Genomic DNA, 25,238 nt, shown 5'->3' on the forward strand with positions numbered 1-25,238 from the left:
CAGCAATAATCCAAGTAAGAATTAGCAGAAACTTTGAACTTAAATGAGACAAATTAAAACGTCAAGCCAATGGCTTAGTTTAGCAGCATACCAAAATATATCAAGTCATTTGACAAATGTTTTGTGTTACTCAATTACAAGGAAGACATAATAATTGATGATTCTTTTTGATTCACTGTCTAAAAACCTGATGTTTAAAAAATGCTATAATCTTACACTTCAGACTTCAGTAGGAATCTATTTTACTACGAGTCCAGAAATGCTTATGTCTATTAAGGCATAAAAGAAGTGGGCACTAAAAGAAGAAATTTGCTTGTGATACTTCAAATATCACTAAAGAAGTCTGTATATAAGCCAACTAAGTTTGGGAACTGCTGGTCTAGATCATTCATGGTCCTGTATCCCAACCACCAGCTCGTGCTAAACACTGTAGCTCCCCTCCTGGTTCTCTGCATGTGTCAAATACATGGTTCTACACACTTGGGGTACAACCCAGATGGCTTCCCCTTTATGGCACAGGTGAACAGGTTGGGCAGATTCAAAGTGCACACACAGCTTCTCGTCTTCTGGATACTCACATCCTTGTGTTTGGTTTCTTTCATTCCTGCCCTCCCCAGGAACTGATCTCAAAAGCTTTCCTCTGCCTTCTCCACTTCATCTCACGAAAGGCCCTTTAACGGCCCTTGTCAGCTCCATCACTGGCTCCAGACAGAGCTCAGAAAGCAACCGGCGACAGCACAAAGGCTGAGAGTGCGTTTTAAGTAACGGCCATAATAATGCAAAATAAGACGTTGTTACATATTCATGAAGCCTGATTTAACAGCATCATTATTTCTGCCTCTCCTCTCCCCGGACTCTGCGTTAATGAGCTGTGCTGGATCTCTGAATTACGGCTCATACAAACAAGGCTAGGACGGCTGCTCTCTCCTCCATGCAGGCAGCATAACTAAGCAGCATAACTGCGGCCAGAAAGCTCCGAGCACTACAGCCTGGTGTCCTGTTTCTAGCAGTGGCCAATGTCCCTCTTGTCACATGCACAGGAAGCACCTGGCCAACTGTGCAAGTGCTGTATATTTGTGGGGGGGGGAGGTGAGGGAGGCGGTTGCCATCTTTTGCTGCCAACCATAAGGATCAGTTTGAGGCACACGGTTTAATTCTTTTGATTTCTCGGGGCCACAGCTGTAGGTCAGGTCCCTTGAGGGTCCCTCAACCTGGAGTTTTGAAAATAAATATCAAATCCAGTGATTAATAGGGAGCAAAAATTATTTGTGTATTTGCCAGTGGTGACTTTAGACTCTGAGGGGGCTTCACAAATCCAAAGAGGCCCCTAATAGGGTGGCCTGGCTCATCCTGGATGGAAAAACCCCCACAATCTATGCAGACATGACACAGAGTACAAGACCATCCATAAGGCAGCTGCCCTGAGCCAAGAGACCTTCGGTCTTGTCCAGCTGATACTGAATAGTAGTCACCTCCCCTGACACTGAGCTGGTCTTGGCTGGAGTTGCTTCTCCTTGGCGAAGCTGGTAGAAACTGCACTCATGGTCTTGGTAGGGAGTCTCTCCCTCCAGGCAGACCTGGAAGATGGCAGAGATCAATTACTTTGGGGGGGTTTTTGGTGGGGGGAGGGTAGGGAGGCAGCAGTGAAGCATGAGTCAGATCTCGTTTGGGTTCTGGTAAAGATTTTGGGCTATTCTTTTAGTTTACCTGAACTTGTTTGTCCAGCCCTAACTGCTAGAATCCTGTTGAGTGAGGACATGTTCTGTGCAGGGTAACTCAGGAAACGTGACCTCATTGGGCAGCTGCTTCCTCAGGGCAGCCTGTTGGTGACTGTAACCAGGAGAGGAGGAACCTGTGAAATGGCCACCTGCACATCTCAAGGCAATGCTTCTCCAGCTAGACGGCCTGAACCAGCCCCAGCTCTGGGAGCTGAGATTGGATCACATCCTCCTCTAGTCAGCGGATGGAGGGTAACAATATGCAGCCATTGTTATGCAGGAGATGAATCTCATTTATTTGTAACCCGTGGCGATTCCTTTTGTTCTCGGCTCAGAAAACCTGCTGGCAGAGTCTGCTGTGGAGCGAGGGGACCATTAAAAACAAAGAGTCGCTTTCAATTCCCTTTGAAGTCCAATTTGCTGCAGTAAAACTGCAGGAGAATTAACCAGCTGGGCTGCTTAACTTTGCAGAAATCAAGGAAGAAAATGTCAGCCATTCCCCAACCACAGCTGGATCCCAACACGCAGGCTGCAACAAACCGGCCCTGAGACAGGACTGGGTTCTGCAGCCAGACCCACTGGGTCAGCCTCAGAGCTCTAGAACCAAAAAGCATCATCAGGGAGGAGGAGGCAGAAAACTCCTGCAGGGGGAGGATGCACATAGAGAACAGGAATCGAAACTGGTGCTGCAGACATTTGTGCTGCAACCACAACACTTAGCTGCTGCCCAAGATAATCAAAGAGCCAAGCCAGGGGGAAAAAAAAAAAAAAAGATTCCTAACCATCAGGGCCAAGCTTTGGACTCCCTGGCCAGGAGAAGTACAGATCTGCACCACAGTCAGTCAGTAGCAAGGGGCCCCTGATGAATCATAGGAGCCACTTTTATAGCCAAACGGCAAAGGAGCAGCAAACAAGCTGGGGAAAGAAGATTCTCTGACCTGACCCATCGCTTCCCCTCAAAGGTCCATACTATTTGGGTCTATAAATACTTAAAGATTGATTTCCACGCACCTCTGTGCTCCCTGAGTTTTTCTCCAGGTGCAGAAGCAAAGACATCATGAGTAAGGCTGTTCAGAATTCTGGACACAGCCAATGCTACAAGGAAGTTACTAATGCATGAGCAGAAGAGGGGAGGAAGAGATTTATGCAAGATCAGAGAGAATCTAAAAAATTATTCACACATATACAGAGAAAGACTTTATATTTGTGTGTGTATAAATATGAATACGTATCTATATATAGCAAGAGAGCTACACACATCTGCTGTATGGGCCAAATGTTGATCTGGTGCAAGTGGCTAAGAAGTTGAGTCAATTTACCCATGTACTGGTACCAGATCTGATCAGCTTGAAAACCCTGCTTCCTTGTTCACTCAATAAAGGGGCTGAAATGAAAAGAAGGATGCTTTCTTCGCATTTATCTGGGGAGCGTGGTTCTGAAGGGGAATTAGAGTCTATAAATCTACAAACATATTGTCTCAGAAGTCAGAGCTAGAAGAGCTGTATGAGGCCCCATTCCCCTTGACTAGGGAAGGACTGTGTCTTATAATGAATGCTCTACTGTTCTGTCCACTCTAGTTTGAAAGGACTCAAGTGATGGGGCTTCCACCTTTTGAGACAGTTGCAGAGATCTCACTGTTAGGAGCATTTTCCCCTAATATTTAACCTAGGTTTTTCTTTTCTTCGGGTATTTAATTATTTATACATAAAAACATGTTCATTGTCTCAGCCCTTAGGCTCAGTTAGATCAATACACATAATTTTCTACAGTATTAACTATTTCTCATCAACAGTTGGCACCATCAAGAGTTCTGCCTTCGTTGTACAGAGATGACACAAGGGATGTAAACTATTTTGTATTATATTAGAGCTAGGTGAATAATTCAAACAAGTACATTACATGACATTACATCACATTACAGAAATGAGTTCAGCCTCTTCTTTGATCACAGAATATCCCAAAGCAAAAAAATCAATTTTCTCATATTTATTCATTATTTAAAATAATTTGATAATTTTTTGCTTTTTAGGGGTTTTTTTTAATCTATTGGTTGTGACCAGCTATCTGCAAGGATTTGATATACAATAGTCAGTTGTTAATTAGTCAGGACCTCTCTGAATGATCACATGATATTTTTTCTGTTCCTTGACTGGATGATCACTCAAGCATTCCTGTCATGAACATTTGTGCATGTGGTTGTGAAATTTGTTTTGATATCTGCTTTCCACAGACTGCTGTGCCAGTAGAACTTGATGGCTTGAATGCTTTCAGAAAACAGCCACACAAGGGGTGTGAATCAGGGTGGAGCAAAGTCATCCAAATATTGTATGGAGTATTTGTGGGAAAGTTCGTGCAGCATTTTCCCAGATATCAACTGTACAAAAAGCAAATCAGGAAAGTTGCTTTTATTTTTGTAAAAAGTTGGCTAGTTAAAAAATCTACGTAGTTCCCTCAACACCCAAATAGAGACTGTTCTCATGACATCCCACCAGCCACGGTAGCTGAGAGCTCACAAGAATTCCAAGGACTGCTGGACACCTCCTGCTCCAACTCTTTGTTTGGTTCATGCTAAGTTTTGTATTGTGGACTTGATCCCATGCCTACTGAAGTCAGTGGGAGTCTAGCCACTAACTTTAATAGGTATTGGATTGGATCCCACTTCACCAGACCTTGGGAGGAGGACAGCTGTTCAGCAAGCAAGAGGTGCTCAGGGCCCAAAGGCATTTCTGTTGCTGCTCTCTTACCTGTTGTGTTAGTGAGCTGGAAAGTGATTGACTTGTCCAGGATGCCGCAGACATTTCGGACGGACACCTGACACGTGTAACTGGCATAATCCTGCGGCCTCAGGTTTTTCAGCTTCAGAACTTTGGTTTCACCCTGGGAGTTTGGAAAGAAGGGGAACAGAGTAACTGAATGACAGATGTACAATGAACAGCTTTCAGCTACAAATCTGTGATCTGATTCTGAGAAGTGCTGATCAATGGGAGTTGTGAGCACTCAGGACCTCTCTGGATCAGCCCCTCATTCCTTTGTAAAAGAAGCAATAAAATGTTTGTGGTGATAATTCCAACACTAGGCATTCTCTAAATAAATTAAATAAACAAACAGAATCAGCAGCACTACCATGTAACCTGGAAGCATTACTGAGCAGCTTTATAGATGATCTCTTGTCAATGGCTGTCAGGATCATCTTGCAGGATTGAAAGGCTCTTAACTACTTAGAGCTAGATTCTGATCTCACACTGGGATATCCAGCAGTAGCTCTAGTCAGTGGAGTCACAATGTCATAAAACCAGGGTAACCAAGATCAGATTCCAGTCCTTAGTCTTTTAATACTTGGCTAAATATATGCTCAACAGTTAAACTGTAAAAATTTGCAGTAGAGGAAAAAAGGGTAATTAAGAGAAATATTAAAAGAAATGATCAAACCTTTCTTTTCCCTTTGCTCAAGATTCTAATCTCATTTACACGGATATATTTCCAGAGTAACGACACTGTCTTTAATGGAGTTGCCCTGGATTTTTCATAGAAGTGTAACTAAAATCAGATTCTGGCACTATCAGTCATTGGCACACAGCAGAACCAGAATAACTCTGTTAAATTCACATGATATGGGTTCTGTATATTTACATTTATGAGGCATGCTTATGGGAAGTTCTGAGATGCACCCCATGGTTTGTACCCTCTAACTCGTATGCCTTTATGACTGTTTGTCTTTGTCCTTTTATTTGTGTAAATCTCTTTTTACAGATTTTTTAAATAAAAATCTGTAAATGTGAAACGATATCAGCTTGACAAATCCTCCCGAGATGACTGCATGGGACAGGACATGGAGCTCACAAACATTAATATACATTGAACATGTAGTATCTGACCTGAGTGAATTAGAAGATAAATTCCTAGGAGACCAATACCCAAGTGAAAAACACTTCCCTGGAGATCCGTTGCTATGCTGCATGAACAAGGGCATTTACAATGTGCATGTCAACTAGTGATTTACACATGGTTCATATGCATCCAGTTTATTGATCAGTAGACATAGGGTCGGGTAAACGTGTATAAACCTAGATTGTAAATCAGTTTACAAAAGTATAAACTGTTAAGCCTTTAGCTCATTTGTAAAATGTCAGCCATCTAAACCTTATACTGACACCAGTGTATCTGGCCTGACTGGCTGAGAATACAACAGTACAAGTGTAACTGAACTGTGATTTGTTAAACATGAGGCTTCTGAGCGACAAGACTGATTCTGCTATCACACCAGTTTTACATCCATGTAACTTTGCTAACTTCAATTTCTGGCTTAAGCCAGTAGAAAGAAGAGGAGAATCAGGGCACCTCTGCATAAACAGGGCAATCCTACACCACTTTCCCTCTAGCTGGCATTTGTAGGAATGACCCATGCTGGCAGGGACGTCCCTTGACAGGAACCCACAGATGCAACACTGAAGAGAATTTCTTTGAGCTGTGAGTGCACTTTTCCACAGCCTAAGATCTCACCATTATCCAGTTTCTACAGATAGTCAGCCTCAGATTCCCTGAAAAGGTGATGTTCTAAGGCCTGGAATTTCCTTACTGGACATTAGACAGCACTGGACTAGACAGAAAATCCCCTCAAGAACAAAGTAGTAGCACTGACCTACAGCATTTTTTTTTTAAATCTATCACAGACCCACAGTGCTGTGCTCTCTCTGTCCCCATCTCTCTTTCGGTTTTTCTTCCAACTGCCCATTTCCATGGCATGCAGGGAAAGCTTGTTTCAATAAACTACGAATAATGCCTCAATAACTGACAGGTTGCCTGGGGCGTGGCTCAAAAAAAAAAATCAAAACTGGCCAGAATCTGCTCCGGGCCCAGTTGCAGGGGGCTTGGGTTGGCAGAGAGATGTGAGGGATGAAGCTGTCCTCTCAAGAACTACCCTTTCGCCCTCTCCTCCTCATTGGCTCATGGCATCGTTCTGCCTCATTAACCAACTTCAGCAGTGTCAGCAAGGCAGTCACTGAGGGGCATTGAAATCCATAGCAGACTTTAGGGCACCATTTCCCAGAATGCTTTGGAATGCAGACTACCCAAGAGCATTCCCTTCCACCGCCACTACAGTTGCAGAGAAGAAAAACACTGGGACTTGAGGGGCAATGTGTGGAGGGGGGAGGAAACAATCATAAGAAACCGTGAGGATTTTGACCTGCACATTAAGGTGGGGGGTGGAGAAGAGAGAGAAACAGACAGAGCGGAAGAGTACATGTGAATTTGGGATGCACATGCTGCCATTTGGAAAAGCTCTTCATTATTAGTACCGTCAGTTCCAGCAATTACAAACACCCATGCATATTCCCAAACAAAAACACTCTTCATAAATAGGTTTCAGAGTGGTAGCCATGTTAGTTTGTATCAACAAAAAGAACGAGGAGTACTTGTGGCACCTTAGAGACTAACAAATTTATTTGGGCATAAGCTAAAACCCACTTCATCAGATGCATGGAGTGGAAAATACAGTAGGAAGATATATAGATATCTATATATATACACATATATATATAAATATACACACACACACAGAGAGAACATGAAAAGATGGGGGTTGCCATACCAACTCTAACGAGACAAATTAATTAAGGTGGGCTATTAGCAGCAGGAGAAAAAAAACTTTTGTAGTGATAATCAGGATGGCCCATTTCAAACAGTTGACAAGAAGATGTGAGTAACTGTAGGGGGGAAATTAGCATGGGGAAATAGTTTTTAGTTTGTGTAATGACCCATCCACTCCCAGTCTTTATTCAAGCCTAATTTAATGGTGTCCAGTTTGCAAATTAATTCCAATTCAGTTTCTCGTTGGAGTCTGTTTTGGAAGTTTTTTTGTTGAAGAATTGTGACTTTTAGGTCTGTAATTGAGTGTCCAGGGAGGCTGAAATGTTCTCCCACTGGTTTTTGAATGTTATAATTCTTGACGTCTGATTTGTGTCCATTTATTCTTTTGTGTAGAGACTGTCCGTTTTGGCCAATGTGCATTGATTTGTCTCGTTAGAGTTGGTATGGCAACCCCCATCTTTTCATGTTCTCTGTGTGTGTGTGTGTGTGTATATATATCTATATCTATCTTCCTACTCTATTTTCCACTCCATGCATCTGATGAAGTGGGTTTTAGCCCACAAAAGCTTATGCCCAAATAAATTTGTTAGTCTCTAAGATGCCACAAGTACTCCTCGTTCTTTCTTCATAAATAGGAAGCGTATGGTATCCAATCAGAAACAGAAACAGTGTCATGTGACTTAGGGAACCAATCACATGGCTTGCTCAGTGAATCATCTCAACCATTCAAATTAATTTCCACAAACTCTTCATTTAATGTTAGGAGTAACTGACACAAACATGAAAACCTTGGCCTGCTCACAGGCAGTTTGCCAAAAGGAAAAAGGGCTAAAAATCTGTTGGCTGTGAACAGTGTACACGGCTCTAGGAGCGAACCTGATGAGCAGAGAAGGGGTATTGTCATCAGCATGCGTGTAGCAATGAGAGGCTAGGGGACGTGCAGCTGGAGAGATGGGAGGACAGGGGAAGAATACCAGGGGCCTATGGACTGGATTCCATTTCTTTCTTTAAGGAACATAACCAAACAGAATAACCTGGCCTGGATTCCTGAGGTTTCCTACCTAGCCATCCCTGGCTCCATCCCCAAAGAGGCCGCAGTGCCCCTCGGGCACAGGCGTTATTCTGATGATGTGACAAGAAATTCCCAGCTACAATCCTCCCTCTTGCTCCACTTCTCTCCCTTGGTCTACATCAAACACTTTAGGGGAAGGCCTGCAGGCAGAGGAGTCCTCTTGACCCATCACCGACCTCTGTATTGGGAGTGCTCCTTGCAATCCACACTTCTCCTACCACCCTCTCCTTAGTATATGCAACAAGCCAAGCAAGGAGCGAGAAGCATCACCCACAGACAATAAACTCTGCAGGGATCCTGGATTACTGGGGAACCTGATGGGTGCCAGGAGGAGGACAACATTTCCCCTCCCGGCATGGTAGGGATGGACCCATGACGATCTTCAGGCCCTGGTGGGTGATTTGCCAACACAAGCCAGTGGTGGGGTTTGGGAGTGGGTGATGTCTCTCTCACCTGTGTGTAGAGTGGCTCATAGATATCCACTCCATTATCCTGGCTGTGGGAGAGTGTCTCAGCACCCCGTTTCCAGATGAAGCGAGCGGGAGGGTTAGAGTTGACTGTGCACCGGAGGAAGACCGTCTTCTCCTGGTAGAAGCTGCCACGTACATCGCTGATGGTTTGGTGGACGGTGAGAATGGGCTCGTCTAGATCTGGAAGGGACGGGGGGGGAAGGTCCGTGGGGGCCATTAGCAAGGTTCAGGCCAGGGTACACACAGCCTGGTGAGCAGACAAAACTCCAGGAGGGAGGAGAAGAGGGGAACCCCTCCACACACACGCGCACACACACGCGCAGTCAGCCAATGAAAACACTAAGCTAGAAGTGGACCTGACTCAACACATGGCACCTGAAGGGAATTGATGGGAGAAACCAACCTTCTCCAGTCCACTCCACAACATTCCAGGAGCAGGAAATAAGCTCTAATTTGCAGCCTCCAGTTGGCAGTAAGATTAATTGAATGGCTATCTGACAGGACCACAATGTCATCATTCACGCTCCCAGATCACCTCCCCGATCTCGATCCTCTGTTCTAGCTGATAGGCAAAGGGCTCCAAACCCCAGGAACTCTCCTCCCCCACCCTTGTTCCCCTCTGCTCCCACCCTTCACTTCCATGGCCTCTGTCCCCGAACGGGAAGGGATTTCTTCTGGGAAGTTGGAGCTATACCCTTCTCTTGGACATGGCCAGACAATGCAAAAAAACATGAAAAACCCTAAAGCTGAAGAGAAAATGGGAACAACAGATGGACAGAGATGGAGATTCATCTCACAGACAGGAAAGAGTCTGGCGGAATGTCAACCATGGGAACATGGGATGTAAGAACACAGGAACATCTGGATGCAGCCTCTTCTCTCCCATTAAAAGTGTACCCCAAACCCTTCTTCCTATTACCATGTGCATGGATCCTCTCTCCCCTCCACCATCCCCTCCGCCCCCTATTAAAAAAGCACTGTAAATATCTTCTTCCCCTACCCCCAAACTATCCATTAGACTGTCCCCTTCTCTCTCCCCTCCCTAGAAAAAACACCCTCCCAAGTCCTCTCTCACTTCCCCTGCACCAAAATCATGTTAATCCCGGCCCTCTCAGGGATGGGATTAACCTTTAATTTGAGAGGATCTGAAGAAGAGTCCTGCAGAAAGTCCCATTTGGGGAGCTCCCCATGCTGGCAGGCTTCGCCCACTGCAAACTTCCTGCTAGAAAGGGGCTTCTCAAACTGTGCCCCTGTGCTGTGAGGGGCTGGTGTGGGAGCAGAAAGGGGAGATGGGTCTCCCTTAGACAAAGGGGCTCCCAGACTTCAACAGCTGGAGAACCCCTGGACTGGAACATCAGACAGCATCACCGTTGAGGTTAATTGACATTCAGGCCCCGTTTAAAGTTGTACTAATTTGGAGAGTTGGGGCCAAACTGGACTCCTGACTCTGACATGCCCCCAACCCCTCTCTCACACACCCCTACGTTTTGAGGGGAGGGTGGTCACTGAGCTTAGTGGAGCGACTCTGGATATCCCCCCATCACCAAGCTCAGAAACAGGCCCCAACTTGACTGCGAATGCTACATCAGAGGTAACTATCGGGTAAAACTCATGCACACTGCCTTCATTTGTGCCTCACTGTGACCCCCTCTGCCCCAGAGCCTATGAAGGGAAAGGATGCATTCCCATCACTCCTTGTTCTTACATGTCACTGGATTTTAAAATATTGGTTCAGATGTTTGCAAGTTTGGAAATCTGGCTACAGAGGGAAAAGATTAATCGCTGTTAATGCGCTCTCTGACTAGCATGCCTTCCCCACAGAGATGTGTGCATGGACCAGTCTATTTACATATTTTAATGAGGCATGTGTTCTGAAGACAGCATTTATAATGGGAGCCAAGATTTGTTAGCCTGACAGCACCATGGCTCAGAGACACGAGCAGAACTGTTAGCTGAATGACAGAAAGAGAGAGAAGAAAAATAGAGAAGAGACCCTTCTCTATACATGTTGTTAACAGGAGAGCTAACTGAATTTTATACTATCCTTCCCCTTCATCCATGACCCTGGGCAAAGCCTACCACCACCCCACTCCTCCATTTCCTTCCTTTATCCCTCAAGACATTAGAAGACTTGAGTTACAGCTAACATCCTTCCAGCCTGACAATGCTTAGTCAACTGGAAGCAAGGGGGTCACTATTACGATAGGAGATGTTCCTCCAATCCCCATGGATAGAGCACACCAGTTCCCCAGAACTCCCAGCCCCCGTCCATTTGTGCTCTCCCCATGGTAGTGCAGAGCGCTATCTTCCTTTATATTCCTAGATTTCCTCCTTCAAACCCTCTTTTAATAGCTGCCAGCCCTTGGTCCAGCCCTCCTGAGAGAAGCTACAATAAGAACCAAGGAAACACATATGTCCCATGTGTACAGTAACGCCACTGAAATCAATGGAGTTGCACTAGGGATACATTTAGCACTGACCCAACCGCATGGAATGCTTCAGTAACAGCATCTCCCTCTTTCCATTCGTCTTCCCTTTCCCCAGCATGGAACCGCTCCAGGCAGCAGCATCCCTGCCTAGTGCAGCAAGACCTAGGAATTTTCTGCTGGCAACTGCAGCTTCCTAGATCCCCCTGCCCAGAAGGCTGGTTGGCCTTCTGATACTCAGCTGCACACTGCCTTGCTTTCTCCTTAAAGGAAGACTTGCTTTAGTGAAAGTCAAAGGATAGGAAGCTCTGGAAGATCTGGGTGCATAAATGACAACTACACCCTGCATCCATGAGATTCGGCCTCTTTAGGGCTTCAGTCTCCAGATCAGTTTAGAGCTTTCTTCTCGTGAAAGCAAATTGCCCTCAGAACCAGGACAGGCACATACTAAGCATGACAAGGCCAAATCCATGCCTGGTGCAATTCCCTGACTTCAGGAGAGCGACACTAAGGGTGGATGTGGCCCAGAGTGTGCTTGTGTTTTGCTCTTCCCATAATCCACTTGATCCTGGCCACTGAGGACACTAAAACTAAGGGCAGCATTGAGATTATGGGGACTATTTCAAGAAGGGTATGATTTGAAATTCTGGCTCAGCCGGCTAAAGGCTGGCCCTGGTGATCCCTCAACCGACTACCTGATCTTTCCTAACTGCTCCCTTTTATATACAGCAAATACTGAAAGAAAGCAGACTCTTCTCCCAGAAAACACACAAACAGAAGAGATGCATTACCAAGTCCATGTACAGAGTAGATGTTAGTATCAGAAAGCCCTTGGCCACCCCATTGGCCCCACAGTTCTAAAGGTCAGAGATGCATGAGGAACCACAGGACTCTACATCACCCTACTTCCAAATTGCACCCCAGATGCAAAGGGACCTCCCACAACTTACAATGCTCATATCAAGAGTCTTTCCACAATCCCATTCCTAAAGACACATAGGCCTGGATAAACTGCTATGCCATGGTCTGAGAAAACCAAAGTTCCCTTTGTAGGGGAGTAATTAAATGCCTGAACTGTAGACGTGAAAGTGGAAGGGTGGACAAGCCAAGATTTCCTAAATGGTTTGGGAACTTCTCAGCGCAAAGACAGCTGGAATCCATGGAGAAACAGTGACCCCACCCACAGCAGCATTAGCTGCAGGAGGAGTTACATGTGTCCCCTGCCTAAGTAGTAGGATGGTACTGACCCAACACTGCCCCAGTGGGGTAAAGGAGTGGGGCAAGGTAAGGGAGGAGAGAAACTCAAACCAAAGCAGAAGGCAACAGTCAAAGCTGATTTAAAATAGGAACCTGCCCAGGCTGCAAAATACAGTTCTGGATCCTGACTCTCCCAAAGTTGTGGGGGTGCTCAGGCCAATCTCTAATGTAAACCTTTACTTAATGTTTAATTAGACCCTCAGAACTGAGGTCAGTGAGGACCTTGGTTTGGAGCCATCAAGATTTGAAGGGAACCGCATCAGTCGATGGCCCCAGGCAATGAGCAGAATTCCTACCACACAAGGCAGCAGCTTGATGGGAGTCTGTGCTGTACTGTGCCTGCTTATTCTCCACAAAGCACAAAGTGTCTGCCTAGTAAAGTTCCCTCAAAATCGTGCTGGGTTCCAGGTCTTTGGTCTCTCCCACAAGGGGGTATCCATCCGACAGCAACACAACCCCATTCTAACCTTCATCACAGCTGGCCACAACAGTCCATGTATAAATGTTGCCCCCCACAAGGGGTAATAAGTGGAATCTCCAAGGTGAGAGAGACCCAGGTAGAGCAGTAAAAGGCCAGAGGAATTTCAGATTAGCTCTCTTCCTTTATGGCTTAAATTGAGGGATTCTTGGCTTCCCTCCTAGGCTCACCCCTTATTTAGCTATTCATAATTCAGCCTCATCAGGGGCATCCCAGAATCCTTTCCTCTGTTCCGACAGTGCTTCAGATGAGGCACAGTGGGAATCAGTGCAATGGTTTCTGGGGTGTTCCAGGCATCTGAGGTGGATCCAGTTTGGAGTGGAGAGCAAGTCAATGTTGAAAAGGAGAAAAACAAAAGGTAACAGAAGCCAAACACCCTCACCAGCCCAGACAACCACTGGGGACCCTTGGAGGGGATCATGGTCCCTGGGCTGAGAGGGGTTGGTTTAGACAGACAAAGTCATCCTGCCCCACAAAGGGTCTAACATCCCAGGGGGAAGTGAGTTCTGAAGGTACCACTTTGGTCCCTTTGTCCCTTAGGGGATGAGCATGGTTCTAGGTTCATGTAGAGTCCTGCTGGCCATGCAGTTAGTTATAGACACACAATAGAGCTGTGGGATGCTCTGGGCTGCCGCTAAACGACTTACACTGCACATCTACTCGAATGGACTTGATGGCAGGGACCCCAACCCCATTCTCTGCTTTACAGTAATAGCGGCCTCCCTGCAGCCTCTGGATCTTCTCAATCCGAAGGGTCTCGTTAAACACCGATGTCTCCTGGAATTTGTCCGAGGCACTGCCAGCAGTTTTGGTCCACCTCACCTGCAGGGGAATAGGAGAGGGAGGGAGGCAAACACAGCAAAACGCCACACGGATGGACTCAGAGCTGTTGACACAGCTCTAAGGCCTCAGATTACAGCAGCACTCACCTTTGTGCCCCTCATCTGAGAAGAGCAAAACACAGAGTCAGGCACAGCCATGTTCACTGGAGCCTAGGCAGGTTTAGCAGCTGATCCCAAAATGTCCCTGCCAAATGGCTGCACCTGCCCATCCCCAACCCACTAGTGCCCCGCAGTGACCCCCAAATGTAACAGCTCCTCCCATCTTGCTGTGTGTTCTCCTGCCATTAAACTCCCCCTACTATTCTCAAACGTGCATTATATTTGCTCACTCCTGATCAGTTCAATTAGCCAGCACAAAATCTTTGCCAAACCCGGTTTGCTTAGTGCTGGCACACACAGGGCTTTCCGTGCCGATCCTTGGAGGGCAGAAGCTGGCTAGCAAGCCAAGCATACATGGCCAGGAGGGGCGGGGCCTTGCAGGCAACTAGCTCATGGCTACAAAGCAATCATCGCCTCTTCACTTGGCGCCTTTTCATCATTCTCCAGGCAATGGAGAACAAATAAACACACAGAACATATAGCAAATCTCCAGAACACAAAGACCTCGTAGTTATGGGGAACTTTCACTACCCAGACATCCCTTGGAAAAGTAATACAGCAGAACACATTTCCAGTAACTTTTTGGAATGTACTGGGGACAACTGTTTGTTTCAGAAAGTGGAGGAAGTAACCAGGGGGACAGCCAATTTAGACTTGATGCACTCTAACAGGGAAAAATTGGTTGCGAACTGATTGCATGATTCTAACAAAAGAAAGGAGTGAACAAAACAATGGACTTCAAAAAAGCAAATTTTAACAAACTCAAAGAACTGGTAAGTAAGGTCCCATGGGCAGAAAATCTAAGGGATAAAGGAATTCAGGAGAGCTGGCAGTTTCTCAAGGAGACAATATTAAAAGGCACAACTGCAAGCTATTCTGGATGCAAAGGAAAGATGAGAAGAATAGTAGGAGGCCAATATGGCTCTATCAGAAGCTCTTTAATTACCTGAAAAATCATAAAGGAATCCTACAAAAAGTGGAAACATAGATGAATTGCTAAGGAGGAGTGCAAAAGGACAAAATCAGAAAGGCTAAAGGGCTTGTCTACACTTGAAACACTGCAACTGTGCCACTGTAACAGCAACGCTGTTTAAGCACTTCTGTGCAGACACTACCTAATTCTTCCATCGAATTATCACTGTCTACACTGGGGTTAGGTCAGATTAACTATGTAGCTCATGAGTGTGGATTTTTCACACCCCCTAGCTGGGTCATCCTAACTTTTTAGTGCAGACCAGGCCTCAGGCACAAAATGAGTTACACCTGGCAAGGGACATAAAAGGCAATATGAAGAGGTTCTTTAAATAGATTAAAAGCAAGAGAAAGACTAAGGCCTGGTCTACACTACAGGGTTAGGTCGAATTTAGCCGCGTTAGGTCAATTTAAAAATGAATGCACCCCCACAACCAACCCCATTCCATCGACCTAAAGGGCTCTTAAAATCGACTTCTGTACTCCTCCCCAGCGAGGGGAATAGCACTAAAATCGACTTTGCTGGGTCAAATTTGGGGCAGTGCGGATGCAAATTGACGGTATCCCAGAGTGCTCCATTGTGACCACTCTGGACAGCACTTTGAACTCCGATGCACTAGCCAGGTACACAGTAAAAGCCCCGGGAACTTTTGAATTTCATTTCCTGTTTGGCCAGCGTGGCGAACTCAGCAGCACAGGTGACCATGCAGTCTCCCCAGAATCGTAGAGCATTGAATGTTTCTACGCTCCCCCTATCATCTCCATCCCTGAGGTTATCGCAGCTTAGAAGGCGAAAAAAATGCACTCGCGATGACATGTTTGCCAAGCTCATGCAGTCCTCCCGCACTGATAGAGCACAGCTTAATGCATGGAGGCATTCAGTGGCAGAGGCCAGGAAATAATTAAGTGAGCGCGAAGAGCGGAGGCAGGACGTGATGCTGAGGCTAATGGGGGAGCAAACAGACATGATGAAGCGTCTGTTGGGGGAGCAAATGGACATGATGAAGTGTCTGTTGGAGCTGCAGGAAAGCCAACAAGAGCACAGACCCCCGCTGCATCCACTGTATAACCGCCTACCCTTCTCCCCATGTTCCATAGCCTCCTCACCCAGACGCCCAAGAACGCGGGGGGGAGACTTTGGGCACCCAGCCAGTCCACTCCAGAGGATGGCCCAAGCAACAGAAGGCTGGCATTCAAACAGTTTTGATTTGTAGTGTGGCTACAATAAGCAATGTGGCCTTGTCCTTCCCTCCTCCCCCACCCCACCCGGGCTACCTTGTCCATTCTCTCTTTTTTTTTTTAAATTAAGAAAGAAAGAATGCATGGTTTCAAAACAATAGTTACTTTATTTCGAAGGGGGGGGGGGGTTTGGCTTACAGGGAATTAAAATCAACAAAGGGAGAGGGTTTGCATCAAGGAGAAACACAAACAACTGTCACACCGAAGCCTGGCCAGTTATGAAACTGGTTTTCAAAGCTTCTCTGATGCGCAGCACGCCTTGCTGTGCTCTTCTAATTGCCCTGGTGCCTGATGCGAAATGATTGTCTGCCATTGCTTTCACGGAGGGAGGGGTGACTGACGACATGTACCCAAAACCACCCGCGATAATGTTTTTGCCGCATCAGGCATTGGGAGCTCAACCCAGAATTCCAGTGGGCGGCGGAGACTGCAGGAACTGTGGGATAGCTACCCACAGTGCACCACTCCGTAAGTCGATGCTAGCCATGGTAGTTAGGACACACTCCGCCAACTTAATGCACTTAGTGTGGACATACGCAATCGACTGTATAAAATCGATTTCTAAAAATCGACTTCTATAAAATCGACCTAATTTCGTAGTGTAGACATACCCTAAGGAAAGTGTAGGTCCTCTACTTATCTGGGAAGATGTGCTAATAACTTATTACATCAAGAAGGCTGAGGTGTTTAATGCCTATTTTGCTTCAGTCTTCACTAACGGTGACCAGATACTCCATACAATTAAATATTAACAACAAGGGGAAAGGAACATAAGGCAAAACAGGGAAAGAACAGGTTAAAGAATATCAAGACAAGTTAGAAGTACTGTATTCAAGTCAACAGGGCCTGATGAAATTCATCCTAAGGTATTTAAGGAACTAGCTGAAGTAATCTCAGAACGGTTAGCAATGATTTTCAAGAATTCATCAGGGATGGGTGAATCCCAGAAGACTGGAGAAAAGCAAACATAGTTACCCATCTTTAAAAAGAGGAACTAAGAGGACCCGGGCATTATGGACTAGTCAGCCTAACATCTATACCTCGAAATTTACTGGAACAAATTATTAAACAATCAATTTGTAAGCACCTAGAGGATAATAGGGTTATAAGCAATAGCTGTGACAAGAACAAATCATGCCAAACCAGCTTGATTTCCTTCTTTGACAGGGTTACTGGCATAGTGGTTGGGGGAAAGCAGTAGACATGGTATATCTTGAGTTTAGTAAGGCTTTTGATGCAGTCCCACATGACATTCTGATAAGCAATGTAGGGAAATGTTGTCTAGATGAAACTAATATAAGGCAGGTGCACTGCTGATTGGAAGATCATACTCAAAGAGTAGTTATCAATGGTTTTCTGTCAAACTGGGAGAGTGTATCTACTGGGGTTCCGCAGGGGTCAGTCTTGATCCAAATACTATTCAATATTTTCATTAAATGACTTGAATAATGGAGTGGAGAGTATGCTTATAAAATTTGAGGATGACACAAAGTGGGGAGGGATTGCAAGCACTTTGGAGGACAGGATTAGAATTTAAAATGAGCTTGACAAATTAGAGAATTGGTCAGAATTCAACAAGATGAAACTCAGAAAAGATAAGTACAAAGTACTACACCTAAGAAGGAAAAAAAATCAAAAGCACAACTACAAAATGGGGAGTAGCTGACTACGCAGCAGTACTGCCAAAAAGGGGTTATTGTGGATCACAGATTGAATAGATGAGTTAACAATGTGATGCAGTTGAGAAAAAGGCTAAATATTTTGAGATGTATTAACAGGAGTGTCATATGGAAGACATGGGAGGTAATTATTTCACTCTCCTTGGCACTGGTGGGGCCTGGAGTACTGTGCCTATTCTGTGCGCCATATTCTAGGAAAGGGTGAGGAAAAAATGGAGAGAGTCCACAGGAGAGCAAAAAAAATTATTAATAACTATAGAAAACTTGACCTCCAAGGAAGGTTAAAAAACTGGGCATGTTTAGTCTTGGGACGACATGACTGCCGGGGGATCTGATAACTGTCTTCAAACGTATTAAGGGCTTTTGTAAAGAGGACAGTGATCAATTGTTTTGCATGTCTACTGAAGGTAGGACAAGAAGTAATGGGCTTAATCTGCAGCCTGAGAGATTTAGGTTAGATACTAGGAAAAGTTTTCTAACTATAAGGGTAGTTAAGTGCTGGAATAGGCTTCCAAGGGAGGTTGTGGAATCCCCATCATTAGACATTTTTAAGAACAGGTTGGACAAACACCTGTCAGGGATGTTCTAGGTTTACCTGTTCCTGCCTCAGCACAGGGGGCTGGACTTGATGATCTCTCGAGATCCCTTCCAACCTTACATTTCTGTGATTCTATGAATGGGGATATTCATCTGTTTGGCTTCCAAAGTGAGAAGTGCAGCTACTGCTGTTAGCCTGTTGTCTCCCCCTCTGGAGGGGGCCCCACCAGGGTTATTTTTGTAAGTCTCTCTTTTATCGTAAACACACTTTAATAAATGAAAAAGAGCCCTTCAGAATTCAAACTATTTTACATTTTTTTACATGTTTAGTCTTAGAACACCACCTGCAGATTTGTAGGTCATTTCACAATTTAACTGGGGGGCTGGAGAAACATGCCCCTAGAGACTGAAGTCCTATCTGTATAACCCATAAAATGTACAGCACAGGCAGCAGCGGTGCAAGCTTCCCCCTACCCCAACCCAGAGAGCATGAAAGGAGATCACTGCTCATGGCCCATTTGTTCATTGGCCTCTCAGTCTCCTTTGTTGGCTGCCTCTGCTCTCAGGGTATGTCTACACTGCAGTCAGAGGTGTGACTGTAGCACTTGTACACATACCTGAGGCCTGGTCTACACTACACCTTTAATTCGGATTTAGTGGCTTTAATTCGAATTAACTCTGGAACCGTCCACACAACGAAGCCATTTAATTCGAATTAAAGAGCCCTTTAATTCGATTTCTGTACTCCTCCTCGACGAGAGGAGTAGCGTCAAAATCGGTATTGTTAATCCGAATTAAGGTTAGTGTGGCCGCAATTCGATGTTATTGGCAATTAGATGTTATTGGCTACCCACAATGCAACGCTCTGGAAATCGATGCTACTATGGTAGCTTGGACGCACACCACCGAATTAATGGTGCCTAGTGTGGCCGAATACATTCGAATTTATAAAATCGGTTTCCTAAATTCGAATTATATAAATTCGGATTAATCCTGTAGTGTAGACATAAGTCAGCTTTGACCTAGCTAGCTAGAACAACAATAGTGGTGAAGGCATGGCAGCACACTCTGTACAAGCCCACCCAGGACTCCGGGTATGTACCTCAGTGGCTAGCCTGAGCTGCCACTCATGCTGTTGCAGATTCATTCCTATTGCTTTTCAAGCTAGCTAGGGTAGGTCTACACACGGCACAGTCACCCCTTTGACCAGGGGAGCTGGAACAATTTGTATAGTGGGGGTGCTGACAGCCATTGAACCAAACTGTAAACCCTGTATATGATGGAAACCACTTCAAGCCAGGGGGTGCGGCACCACCCCCAGCACCTATGCCTTTGACGGCAATACAGACATCCCCAAAGCACCAGTTGCTATGGTGGCTTCCGGCAATCTGGACACCTATCCCCTAGCAGCTGGGTTGAGATCCACCAGGTCATTTTGCACTGAACACAAAGCAGACGGTAAAAGGACATTCATTCACTACTGACCTCGTGCTAGACAGAGCTGCTGCAGGGGAGGGGGCACCTTGGTCCATGCCCAACACCAGTTGACATGGGGCTGAACTGGAGCCATTGCTCTAAAGATGGCAGGATTCTACAGCCCACTTCCCTGCTGGGCAGATTTTGCTCAGCTAATGGCCGTCTGTGATGGATTTATTTAGCCTTGGTAGGTTATGATGAGATCGTTTTAGGGCCCCAAATCTCAGAGTCTCTTGTTTGCACAGCCGCTTCAGTCAGCTCTTTAATCTTTCCCCAGCCTTTTCATTTCAACTTCGTTTAAATATTTGGGCTACACGTTAAAGCTTTAGTGAGTAACTGGAGGAAAGGGAGGGAAAAGATTAGACAAAGGCTAAGAGAAGAGCTTTGATTTGGAGGAGTGGGGGAAGGTGCGGAGAGCATGCGTGGGAGTGTGGTTAAGAGAGAGAAGGGATGTGGCAGATGGGCAAAGGAAGGAAGAGAGAAGAGGCAGGGAGAGAAGGGAAGATGGGGAGAGAGAGATGGGATTGAGCATAGCTCCGTGTGAGCCAGTGTTCCATGTCTGAGGCCCTCTTTGGACATACACGCCAGTGTCCCATGTGCACACCTGGGCTCTGCACGTGCTAGTGTTACACATAAACAAACAGGTTCTGGGGATGCCACAGCTTCTTGTGCAGCAGTGTTCTGTATGCACCAATGGTACATCAATGTTCTCTAGTCCTGCCAGGCTCAGAGCGCCCATGAGCTGCACATAGCCTGCATGCTCTGCATGCTCCCAGGCAGCATGGGCATCAGTTCTCTCTATTCTGCATATCCAGGATCTGCCCACTGTGCACGGGATCAGTGTGCCCACGTGCCTAGGCTAGGTGATCCTCCATAAGGACACACAAGAGGCTCTGTTGAGTGGCCCGGCTGCCCAACATCCTAGCTCAGACTGTCACCATCTTTTTGTTTTTTAAAAGACATTTTGTTGGCTAATTCTAACTTGAATTTTCTGGCCGAGCTGCTCTCTCCCCTTTGTCATTTCCTACCAGCCAAGGCCCAAGAGAGAAGTAGCACCTGGTCAGTTAGTGCAGGGAAGGGGTGACTGGCACACACAGAACTACAGCTTATCAGCATCAGTGCCTACGGCTGGCAAGGCTGCTGCAGGGGCAGCAGGAACCGCTGAGCTTCTCACCAACCCTCTTATAACCCTCCCCCGGAGAGCTTCCTTCACAGTGTAACTCACTCCCCAGGGTTTATTCTGGCCCTAAAGGCCCAAGTTTAGCCACAGTTTTACCCAGGCTCTGGGGTCATTTACACACATCAGCTGCTATGTAAGAATTTCCCTGCAGTCCTCTCACCTCTACGGCATGGGTCTGAATCCAGTTTTGGACAGTAGCAATCAAAAATTACCACCACTGGCAGCTGCTTGGTGTCCACTGTATGAAATGAGTTGATGGGTCCCAGTCCAGGTCATCATGGACAAATGTCCAAATCAGAAAAATGCCCCCTCCCCCAATGTTACCCTAACTGAGTGATCCCCTTTGCTGGCCTGGTCTGAGAGGCCAAGGCTGAACAGGCCATAGAGGTTCGACTCCGCTCTTACGTTGGTGAGGTGTGAAGGGGAAGCTTGCACTACCCCTGTCCAAGCGGTGCCTGTCCTGTGGAGAGAGGATTGGAGTCTCTAGTGTTACCTACACAGGCCTGAATTCAACACAGCCCATGTTTTTAGTTCATTCTGGCCCATTAGAATGATAGATGCTCTGGAGAGAGCCTTGTGCTACCAATATACAGCACACAGGCAGAACTGGGCAATATTTCACCTCAGGCCCTGTTGCTCCCAAAACACAGTTCCCACTAGTACTCGGGGGAATCTCCATATGCTGTACTGTGGTAGGACTTCTAGCCTTGTTGTAAGCCGCAGCCCTAGCTCCAGAGAACACTCACTCATCCAGTGTCTCTGCTCCTCAGCCCTTTCTTTTGTTGCAGCTGCTGCCCAGAAAGCCAGGGGAGAAAGAGAGGAGAGGAACCTACCTCCAAAAAGGTAGAAGAGTGAAGGTAGTGGGGAAAGGTGTCCTCCAACCACCCCCAATGTCTCCTCTACAAGGCAAGATTAGAGTGAACCCAACAGAGAAGCACAGGGGTGCGGGTGACTACCATTACAGAAAGGTTACCTGTGGCCGTGGGTGTCCCGTGACCAGACACTGCAGGACCAGGGTGTTGCCCTCCCGGATAGTGTACACTCGTTCACTGATGTTATCTTCCTTCACAACACAGGCCTGCCCCGCATGGATGATCTGGGCCTGAGCTGGAGCTAGGAAAGAGAGTACTAATTAGAAAAGGGAATGCCAGCAACGTATAGGTGGAATCCAAGTCCTCACAAAGCTGTTGGAATTGCCACACCTCGCCCTGGGAGCAACGCAGCCTCTGCTGGGCTGCAGAAGGTGAACGCAAGACTGATCTCAGTACTGGAGAGGCAAGGGCATCATTGCTCTGAAAACTGGGGAATTTCCTCCCTTCCCTGGCATCAGTGAATTTAATCTGGGGGAAAGAAACTGGGATTAGCAGCTCTGGAGATTGAAGACTAGAGTACACTGAGAGATAGTGTAAACTAGTGATCAATAGGAGCCAGGAACTTCTGAACTCTATTCCTAGCTCTGAGAAGGAGTGTTGTCTGGGACTGGCTGTGTGACCTGGTCAAATCAGGAGTGCTCTGTGCCTGTAGAAGAGGGATTATGATTGTGATATACCTTGCAGTGGGGTTATGAGAGTTCATCAGCCAGTCACTCCAAAGGGCTTCTGCAGAGCTGTATAAGCACTGGCTATTAGTACTTATCCCCAGAACAGGTTACAGCACAGGCCACGGTAGGTACAAGTCTCCCCCATGCTGTCACATCAACATGCTTCAGCCCTGTGCTAGAGGGATCCTCCTCTAGGGGTGAGAGAGGACTTCCTTCTCTATGGTTCCTTAAACCCCTGAGATTTCTGCTGAGACTCCAACAAGGGCCAATTTGTGGCCACACTAGGAACTGAACCAAGACCACCAACGCTTTTCACGGAGGCCAATGCAGCAGCATCCGAAAGGAAAGATTTTTGATTCCCCCCCAAGAGGGAAGTGAAGGTGAAAGGCTCCATATCCCATTACCAATTCCTTAAACCAACCAATGCCTCACCTCAAACCCTACTAGTCAGACCTGATCAACAGGAATAGGAGCCGTTTCTACAAGTAGTAAGGGGGAATATATAAAAAGATCTGGCTTCAGAGGACCTGCATCAACAATCATCCAGTCCATATGTTGAGAGCGCTCATGATCACTGCAGCAGCTGGGGAGTGTTGTATGTGACTGTGCGCATCCCCATGGGACACCCGTGCTTGGCCAGGGAGAAAACTGCAGCCTAACTTTAAGGAATGGATAAACCTGCAGATGTTACTAGTTCAGGGCATATGTCTCCCTCTTGCTGCAGCACTTCCATGTGAATTCAGCTCCTCAGCCCTATCACCCCCAGTGTAATTCAATACAGGACAACTTTGAGAGGGAAACGAAGAAAGGGCTTAAAGCAAAGAGTTTTATAAAAACTCTCCAAACCGAGCACAGGGTTTGCAAGGAAACTGCGTTACGCAGGCAGAGTTAAATACCAGCTTTGGCACAAAGTTTGCTGAGGTGCAGGGACTTTTGGAGTAAGCCACGGATCCCATCACCAGGCAGCCACCAGGGATGAAAAATCAAAATATTGTTAGCCAGTGCGAAATGAAAGCACTGCTTTGTGCAGTTCTAAACAGTCAGCTCTGTATTCACTAGCCGCATAGGCCCAGACCAGGCTGGGCTTGGACAGTGGAAAAGGGGGTTTGCAGTTGTGTTACTCAGACCAAAGCCCTGATCCTCAGTTGGTGTAAACTGGGGCAGCTCCATTGTCATTAGCCAAACTAGGCTAATTTAAAATAGAGGGGGCTCTCACCCCCAACTGGGAAGAAGGGTTGCATTTCAATGACTGGTTACCCTGTTCCAATAGGTGACCATTTATAAAACACATCAAAGATGCAGGCTGTAGTGCTGCACAGGGTCTGTGTGCTAGGTGATCACGCCCCCTCTATCACCTTGTCTCCTCTCTCCTTCTAGTTCAATACATGGATAAGTATTGTCCATACAACTGTGAGCTAATAGAATCAATGCATTTATTGGAATGATATTATAGCAAATATATGGCCGCTCATCTCTGCTGCTCCTTCCCTCCCCTGCCTATAGCGTCTAGAGAGATCTCCTGGGATAGCTCTCACAAGAGTCTTATCATTAAAAACTAAAACACTGAAACCAAGACACAAAGCTACATTGATATGACTGAGCAGATGAGAGACTTGCCTTTCCCGAGAGGATGGGGGATTATTATTCGCTAACCGTGTCGGGAGAGGGGAGAAAGTGGAAGCACTTTAAGAAACAGAAAGGGCTTGGTAGCACCATGGCTAGTGAGGGGCGAGGGGGCAAGAGGAGGTGGTGCAGTCTTCTCATACACAGCTCTGCCATGTCCCCTCAGTGCTGACCTGAAGTCCTTTGCTCTGCTCTTCCAGTCCTGGGCTCCCAGCCCCAGCCCCAGACCTGCCAGGGCACCTCAATCCTGGCTCTGCAGCACCGACTATCAGTCACGCTGATTGCGCCCAATTCTGGATTCGGGAGGAATCTCCACTGCGGATTAAAACAGAGACACACACCCCCACCCCAATCTTACCCTGAGTTCTCTCCTTGAAGCTGGGCTGCCTGCATTCCAACAGACCCTTCCTGTCTCAGAGCTCTTTAGCTTGTGGTAACAGCTCAGCTTCTGTCGCTTTAACTTAAATGTTTCCCTAAATTCCTCTGTGCACCCTGCTTACTGTACAGTCCAGCTCGCTTTAGATCTTCTAATTTCGGTGGCTGTCTTCCCTCTGGTCAATGCCCCACTGAAGTCTCTGCTTTTTTTGCTCCTCTCCTCTGATTAACCATTTCCTGCCTGCCAGCCCTATCTCCAAGACAGTCCCTATAGGCTAGACTACATGGAGGATTTTATCAGCACAGTTATACCGGTATAACTCCCCACGTAGACACACTTATTCTGGAATAAAAGTGCCTTTTTCAGTTTAGTTGATGTTGCTCTGGAAGTGGTATAAGCTAAATCAGAAAAAGGCACTCGTATTCTGGAACAGAGTGCCCACAGGGGAGTTATATAGTGGTATAATTATGCTGGTACATTTCCATGTGTACACGGTCCCTAAGACATGTTCCCTGTCCTCTCTTGCTCTGCCGCTCCACAGAGCTCTCTCTAGTCTAGTGGATTTCCATAGAGCTCAGAAGCAAGACTATATTTCTAGCTTTATTGGTAAGTATCAGTAACTTGGTTGAGCCCAGGTGTGCTGGCGCTGGGGGCCCTGGTTCTCC

The 25,238-nt window shown here is 46.4% G+C and overlaps 1 protein-coding gene across 1 annotated transcript in view; it reads right to left on the bottom strand.

The window, feature by feature from the left end:
- The window catches only part of MDGA1 (MAM domain containing glycosylphosphatidylinositol anchor 1), a 192,345-nt gene that overhangs the window by 106,430 nt on the left and 60,677 nt on the right, over positions 1-25,238 (bottom strand). The window contains exons 2-5 of the mRNA XM_065401807.1: positions 22,008-22,147; positions 13,658-13,832; positions 8,833-9,029; positions 4,463-4,595 (exon numbers count right to left, since the gene is read on the bottom strand). Of these exons, the coding sequence (XP_065257879.1) occupies positions 4,463-4,595; positions 8,833-9,029; positions 13,658-13,832; positions 22,008-22,147 (645 nt within the window). The remainder of the gene's footprint in view (positions 1-4,462; positions 4,596-8,832; positions 9,030-13,657; positions 13,833-22,007; positions 22,148-25,238) is intronic.

This window comes from Emys orbicularis, chromosome 3 (genome assembly GCF_028017835.1).
Source record: "Emys orbicularis isolate rEmyOrb1 chromosome 3, rEmyOrb1.hap1, whole genome shotgun sequence".
Taxonomy (NCBI): Eukaryota; Metazoa; Chordata; order Testudines; family Emydidae; genus Emys; species Emys orbicularis.